General features: G+C 49.9%; 1 protein-coding gene across 1 annotated transcript; it reads right to left on the bottom strand.

The window, feature by feature from the left end:
- Nucleotides 1-6,827: 6,827 nt before the first annotated feature.
- On the bottom strand, nt 6,828-7,163 carry RPRML (reprimo like). The gene has a single exon (XM_068996751.1). The coding sequence runs from the start codon at nt 7,161-7,163 to the stop codon at nt 6,828-6,830; it is 336 nt and encodes a 111-aa protein (XP_068852852.1).
- Between the last annotated feature and the right edge of the window lie 844 nt (nt 7,164-8,007).

An 8,007-nucleotide genomic window follows, 5' to 3' on the forward strand; every position in this document is an offset into this window, starting at 1 on the left:
GAAAAAGGGGGGATTATTATAAACATATATTATATTGGCTTCTCGCAAAGTATAAAGGTAGATATCATATAATGTTAGAAATGCTTTTTGCTGTGTGGATGTAGTTTTCTCTCTTTTTAGCAAGAATGTTAGCAAGTGTGAGCACGTAAGATAACCTCCAAACGAACAGAGGATGAGGCCCGAAAAGCTGCTAATCAACACTTTGTCCAGGGAACAAAAGGGCCCAAAGGCTGCTCCGCCCGGAGAACAGGCGGCCAGGAGAGTCCAAGAGCCGCTATCGCCGCTCTGCCCGGGGGGCAAAGAGGCCCAAAGCTGCAATCAGCCCTGACTGTCTGGAGAATTAAGAGATCCCCCCCACCATCGACTCTTGCCCAGCAGACCCAACCCCAAGAATCAAGAGAAATAAAACCGCAAGGCAGAAGACTAGGCACGCTCTAAAAAGGCGGAACCAAGGAGTGGCCATGCACAACAGCTCCAGGAAAAGTTTTAATATGAATAAAGAACAGACAGTAAAAAATGGTATAAAAAGGACTCACCTCTGGCATCAGGTGTGCTCTTGGCAGAGCACCAAGGCACCCGGCCATTACCCCGTTGCTTTATTTGATGTGTCTCTTATTGTCTTTATATTAAACCCTTTAAATTCTCACAGGAGAGTGAACCTCGTTTTTCACAGGTGTATCCAACACCCTGGATCAGGCCTTGTCAAGGCTGTTGAGGTTTTGTTCTTCCCTGTGCTCACTGTTTTACAAAGACATATTCTCCAGACTAAAATTAAATGAGGTGTCCAATCCCTCATTCATACTTAAAAGCACTAAGTTGGATTCAGGAAGCCAAGCAACTGCTTTAAAGGCACCTACACTTGCAAAATCTAATGAGACACTCCCTGTGCACAGACAGCAAAGCCCAGAGCAACGTTCCCGAGTCCTCTGTGGTCTTTCACCTCTGTCATTTTGCCACTGCCCAGGGACTGTTCAGGTCAGGTTGTCAGCACAGGTTTGAAACACACCAGAACCATTCCCCCACATTAACAGTATCATCGGTTAAGTTCCTGTGCCCACAAATGTTCCTGGTGTTCTCCATCTCCCTGGCACAGATGGGGCTGTAAGATCCGTTTTATTCCAAGGATGGCTTTAAATACTCACACAATCCCAAAACAGCTCTGGTTTGGCAAACAGGGACAAATCACTTTTTTTGGAAGTGACCAGCTTTCTTTGCCCCAGGTTTTTGGTACCCATTTGTTACACAGGTACCCATTTTGGTGGGTACCAGGTGCTCTGCACACCTGAGTTGAGAGCAAGCCCAGTGCAAGGCTGGCAGCTCCAGTCAGGCTCAGGGACGGGGACAGGGCAGGGCAGGGAGTCTGAGGAGCTACACACCAAAATGCCACTAGAAGCCTCAGCAGCAAAGCAGCTGGAAGACCCAGAAACAGGGAAACATTTCCCTTTCAAACAGAGAAACTGGCAGGCAAAGTCTCCAACGGGGCAAAGCTGGCTCTGAACTCTGTCATTGTTTGGCTTCGGTCTCCCTTGAGTCCCTGACTGATGCATCAACTTGTCCCTCTCTGGCAGAGCTAATGGACAACAGAGGCTTTATCTGGAGGCTAATGGCTCCTGCACAGCCGATACAAGACACCCACGCTGAGGGTGGTGGATTTATGGAGCAATGTCCCTGAGTAATGGCACTGCAGATTTCAAGCCATGTCTCTCCTAAGTGAACCCAACACACACTGCCTCAGCTTCCTCCAGAGAAAACAGGCTCCCAAAGCTGCTGCTTTAGCCAGCATTGAATTAAAATTATGTATGAGTATCAGCTGAACAGACCTCACACACTTGCTGGAGGGGATGGCTTGGGAGAGGAGGTGGAAGTGCCTTTTTGCCCATGGCTGGGAGGGCAGGAGAGAGACACAGGAAATTTCCATCTTGCTTGATGAATGCCCTTTTGGGGAGCACAGCAGTCTGGAGACCTTGCCAGAGCTCAGGAAACATGTGTTCTCTTCTTAGGTCTGTCATGGGGATTTAGGAAAAGTGGTCTGTTACCCCTTTCCAGCCCCTAAATTCCTGTCTTGTCTTGGAGACCAACTTTGGGACATCCATCACTTGGGACATGGGCAGGCTGTGACCTGGGACTACAGCACCCTGCTAGGATCAAGGGTTGCCCATCACTGCTCCCTCGTGTGTGCACACCTGCAGAGACAAGAGTGTCCTTCTCTTTAGCCAGCTGGGGACACACCTGGAGCTAGGCCAGAGGTGTGGCCAAGGAACCAAGGTGGTGGCAGAGCATCATCCCAGACCCACCCATGAGAGGAGTTCAGCCCGTCACCCCCCTAGCACCCGGTTTAAACCTGCAGAGATCCACTCCAGCTATTCCTCAGGCTTTCCAGGGAAACATTTGTCCAGAACAACCTGGTTCCCTCCACCTCTCTACAGAAAAAACCCAGGATTGCCAGACAAGAGACAGGAAACTGCTACTTATCTAATTTGATTTCATTTTATTTCTTTTTTATTTTCTGGGCTCTCAGAAATGTGTTCAGTCTGGATTGAGGTTACAACCCGAGTAATGCCTCCCTGCCTAAAAAAAACCTGTTGCCATAACAACCTGACTCTGTGCTTTATTACCATGGCGATTCTCAGGAATTATTAAATACTGTGTATGTTTGGTGCAGGTGCTCCGGTACATCTGGTGCCAAGCTCAGGTTGGGATCCTTCTTCCCCCCACAATCTGTCTGTCTCATCATGTTTAACTCTTCCATTCCCTCAGTCCAGACTGCCAAGGCAGGGGAAAGAAGTGGCTATCATCTGGGACGTTGGTGTTTTCCCCACCAAAGGGACATCTGTATGACCAGCATTTTCCAGGTGGGTCAAGCCACTTCTTTATTTTCTGTTTTATTTCAGTCATATTTCAGTGATTCCATAAGCAAAGGATTTCCCTTTGCAGGCTGTTCAGCAGTGGGAAATGCTCTCACTTGCCTTTCTCTGCTGTTTCCCTGCTGCCTGTCTAGAAAGAAGAAATTCCAGCTCCAGCAGAATCACAGCAAGTGGGGACCAGCCCAGAGACAGGGAGCTGTGCCTGGAGGAGGATGGTGAAAGCCCAGGGCAGGTTGCTCTTGGTGGGCAGGACAACTTGACTGACCATGGAGTCATAGAGCCATAGAATTGTTACAGTTGGGAAAGACCTCCAAGACCACGTACTGCCTAAAATCACAGTTGTTTTCAAAGAAGGGATGCAGACTAGATGGACCAGTGACTCAGACCGGTGTAACCAGTCCCACAGGATTCCACTGGTATCTTGTGTTCCAGCGCTAGGAGGGGATTTTAGAAGACTCGATGGCTGGTCCTCAGTCTGCCACTGATGTGATGATCCATCTAAGCACATCCCTTCCCTCCCTGTCCCTCCAGCAGTGTCTCTCAGTCATGCTTGAACAGCTCCTGGCACCCCAGTGGCACTCTGGAAGTTATCGTGCTACAAGCAACAATTAAAAAAAAAATTTAAAACATAGTAATAAATAACAGTTTAAAAAAATTGCTCAAATTTTCTTGGGAGCTGGTACCCACTTGTGAGCTTATGCTAAATGAGTAGGTGTGAGATGAAAAACCACAGCCTGTGGGGAAAGGCAGCAGAAAGCCATTATGGTCTGCTTTCTTCAACAAGCCCTTCAGTAACAACCTCATCCTCCAGCTGCAGAACTCATGTCTCTGGAGCAGGACAGCTGGGTTTTCAGAATCTGAGATCACAGCTCTTCCCTGAGATCTGGGGAGCATCGTGGTGCCCTCAGTACCTTCCCTTAAGCAACCATGACTTCATCTCAAGATGGTCTTTAGACCCATAATTTCTGATCCAGGGGGTTCCTTCATGGTGCTAGCCTTCTTTTCCACAAATAATTCCTCCTGGGAATAATCAGCCCTTCCTCCTGGGGTAATCAGCCTTTTATTAGGAATCTAATGGTATGAGGACGTGTGCAAGTGTCTTAAGTATCTTAACCCCAGCACAAGGAAGGCAAAAGCATACGGGGACACGTGCTGTAATATGGCAGATGTGGATGGTGCTGCCAACTGCTTCCTCTGAGGATCCTCAGACATTACAACCTGGTAGTGCAGACACATCCCTGATGCCAGGAAAGAGCCCCAGCATGACCAGAGAATGGACAAGCCAATGTAAAGTTGGGCTCTTGCCCCAAGGACCCATGTGGAAAATGTTCCCTCTCCCAGCTGAGTCCTGAGCAAGCTCCACCTGCCTTAGCAGCTGCCCAGCTCTGCTTTCTGGGGCGTTTCATTGCTCCTCCAGCTCATGCCTACATGAGCCTTCTGTGGAGGATGCTTCTCCTTACCTCTGGAACACTCCACAGCACAAAAGGGATGAAAAGCCCCATGCCCCATTCCTGGATGTGGCCTCTTAAGGACACATAGCAGGACCCTCAACACGCACACCAGCTGTCACAGCCCTGGCAGAGGTGGGGACAGCTGAGATGTGTGACCAGCTGCATCACTCATGGTATTGCTGCAGGGCAAATGTAAATTTGATCCTTTAACTGCATTAGCCGCTTTCCCTGTGCCTTGCTCTCCTTGCTGACATTGGAAGGTTTCTTCCATCACCTCTGAGTTGTCCTTTGCATTGGGGTCACAGCTGGTGGATGGACTGGCAAGAGGGACCAAAATGGCAGCTGGAAGCAGGATGGGCTGGGAGTTGAGTGAGTGCATCTGGGTTATCCTGTGTGACAGCACAGCAGCCTGGAGATGCAGATACACCTTTAGGTTACAAACACAAGTACAGCCCAAGTGTTTGCAGAGCTGGGTCATTGTCTCCTTTGGGGTTTTCATGTCTCACGTCTGACCAGGCTGTGCTTCCGTAGTAGGGGTGGTTTTCACTCATATGCAAAGAGACCATGGAATCATGGAATCCTGGAATGGTTTGGGTTGGGAGAGACCTTAAAGCCCCTCCAGTGCCACCCCCTGCCATGGCAGGGACACCTCCCACTGTCCCAGGCTGCTCCCAGCCCCATCCAGCCTGGCCTTGGGCACTGCCAGGGATCCAGGGGCAGCCCCAGCTGCTCTGGGCACCCTGTGCCAGTTCTCTGAGCGATCTGTTCCAGGAGATCAATGGCCACAACACCCCTCGCAGCAGCAGGGACCAAAATCCCCATCCAGGCTGCTGTGTGAGGCCACTTTACATGTGGCAGCAGGGCAGCAAACCCTCTGCACTGAGAAGGTGGCTCAGGTCTGCAGACCTGCACCTGCTCCTAAAAACTGCCTCTTCAACAGTTCCACTGGCACCAACAGGGCATTTCAGAGTTTTGAACTCCAAATTCTGGCCCTGCTGCCATGTTGTCAGCGTGCTCCTAAGGCTGACACAGGCAACAGCTCAGTGGGAGCAACCAGAGACAGCACTACACTGGTCCTGCTCTGCATCATGTGGCAACCTGGAGAAGGTGCTCAGCACATAGTGATTAATTACAAAACATTCTCTAATCCCATTTTTCCCTCTGGGAAAGGCAAAGATCTGTTCCTCTAGATTTACATCCAAGTAGCTCAGTTCATCAGCTCCTCCAGTATCCAGGATTACTTTCCAACTACAGAAGTGAACCCCGCAGGAATATTGTTGGTGCAACAAAACACAAATTATTTCTACCTCACACCCACAGCCAGAGCTGTAATTCCATCACAGAACAAAGGTCAGGAGTCTTCCTCCTCTCACATAATTCGGTTTTGACAGCTCATCGGGATCAGAGGAGCTGGAGGTTTTAACTCAAAGGCTGAAATCTTGCTTTGCAAGAGGCACTCAGAGCATCTTTATGAGTCTCTGTTTCAGCACTTTGCAGGTATTTAACATAAGCCTGGAACACACAGTTCTTGATTAATTTATTTGCTAGTGGAAAGTGATACTCGATTGTGAAAAATGATGGTGGTTTCTGCTTTAAAGAAATACCTCGAATTACACTTCAAGGTGAGATGATTATACCTAGAACTAGGATTGAAATTCCTGAACTACACACACACACAGAAAGAATAAAGACAACACAAAATTCTGTTGAAACAGGTTGGTTTTTTTTCCTGAATGTGCACTGGGTTTCAAAAATTACAAAAACCTCAAAGACTGTAACAATGTAGCACTTGGAAAAAAGAGGCTCGTGTGTACAAAAACAAGCATGCTTTTGTTTTAGGGATGGGGAGGGATTTGTATTTATCTGGGTCCTTTTCTTCCTCCAGCATAGTGTGAAAGAAGAAAGTGCCAGTTTATTTAACAGGATAGATCAGGAAAATAAGGAAGAACATGCTTTCCCTGTTACAAAACTACCAGAAGATGCATGCTTGACATCCAAAACACAACAGACTGACACATTTTGTAGCATGCAGACTTTGTTTTATGAAGACCCACACAGTGCTTCCTTTCCCCTGCCCCTCTCAAAGATGAGGTCTGTGCCCTGCATTTTGCTCTCTCTTTAGTTTGTTCTTTTGTTTTCTTTTTGTGATGACTTTTTTTTTTTTTTTAGCCCCAAATCCCAGGTAGCGGTATCCAAGGTAACAGCAGTAAAGAATCCAGATCTCCACATTATCACTGTTTCTGCAAGTTTCATGCAAAACTTAAGCCATTTCTGCATGCAACACGATGCTGGTCATGTATTGTGCTTCACACAGCTCTGGGGTGGTTTCCCCACTCACCACCACAGTTTCTTGACTGGGAAGAACAGGTTTGTTTTCCCATGGACACAGACAGACTACAAGACCCTCCCCCCTCCCCCCCTTCCCACTTCCCCCAGTTGCCCCAAACACATGGGAATGTGCATCTCAACACCAGGTCCAGACAGTTCACTTGCCTACAAGAGCCCGGTGGCTTCAGTAAAGTCCCATGATTGCAGCGCCCACGTCCTTAGAAGGTCTTCGGTCCTTGACCAGAAAGTTAATCATGCTCTCTGATTTGATGAGCAAGTTGCAGCCCAAAAAGAAGATGCCAAACATCACAGTCAAGGAGAGGACACACAGGACAGCAATCTGCACCACCCTCGTGATGAAAAGGTTCCTCTCGTCAGGTGCCAGCACCAAGGAGCCACCATCGGTCGCCAGCACCGCGCTGGTCCCATTGCAGCAGGCCATGAGCATCCCCAAGCCCTGGGTCCTGTTGGGGTCATCTCCCTGCTCCAGGAGAGTCTGGTTGAAAAAGGATCCATTCATGGTCTATGTGTGACCCCAAATCTTCGGGAAAGGTAACAGGAAAGCTTGTTGTCCCCCTGTCTGCCCTTCACAGGCCAGGGCTCAGCAGCTCCAAGCCACCTCCTGCCTTTCCTCTGGAAGAGGAAAGATGGAGAGAGAACTTCCTCAAGGCTGTGAGCAGGTGGGAAGCCAGTCCAGGCAGCTGAGGGATGGCTGGATCCCAGATCCCTCCTGGCAGATCGTTAGCACGAGTCCCCAGACAAGCAAAAGGAGAGAGAGAGAAAAAGAGAGAGGGACTTGGGGGAGAGGACGGCAGCTGGGGATCACCCCATGCCCCCTGCCCTCCCAGCCTGCCCCCGAAGCAGTGGAGCAGTGCTGCCGGATCCCGGGAGTTCTCCCGTGGGAGGGAGAGCTGGTGCCTGCCGGCTGGGAGCTCCACAAATGCAAGTTACATGCTAAAAGTCTTCACCGTGTTCAAAGAAAAAACAGCAACTCCACCCCCTTCCAGCCTCCCCCCAGGCCCGCCTTCCTCCTCCTCCACGTTCACCCTGCTGCCCACCCCTTCCCCACGCTGTGCACCCCTTCTCTGCCCTGCCACAGGTGCCTGCACCCACCCCTGTGCCACCCCCAGGTGGGGGCTGACCCCTAAGGCCCTGCAGAGCAGTACCTAACTCATCCCTCCCTCCAGCCCTCCCACCTGCTCCCAAAAGCATCCTGCATGGTCAGTGTTCATCCTGGGCTGCTGGCAGGTCCCTGTTCCCCCGAAGGCTCCTGTAAGCCTCAGGTCAGTGCTGCTGTCACCAATCTCCGCTTGCTGCTCTGTGCCACCCACTCCTCCGAGCAGCGTGGCCCAATCCAGCCAGTG

The sequence above is a fragment of the Aphelocoma coerulescens genome, chromosome 27 (assembly GCF_041296385.1).
Source record: "Aphelocoma coerulescens isolate FSJ_1873_10779 chromosome 27, UR_Acoe_1.0, whole genome shotgun sequence".
In the NCBI taxonomy this organism is placed as follows: domain Eukaryota; kingdom Metazoa; phylum Chordata; class Aves; order Passeriformes; family Corvidae; genus Aphelocoma; species Aphelocoma coerulescens.

Excerpts from the sequence above, each read along its gene's own strand:
- RPRML (XM_068996751.1), bottom strand. The coding sequence starts at position 7,163 with ATGAATGGATCCTTTTTCAACCAGACTCTCCTGGAGCAGGGAGATGAC.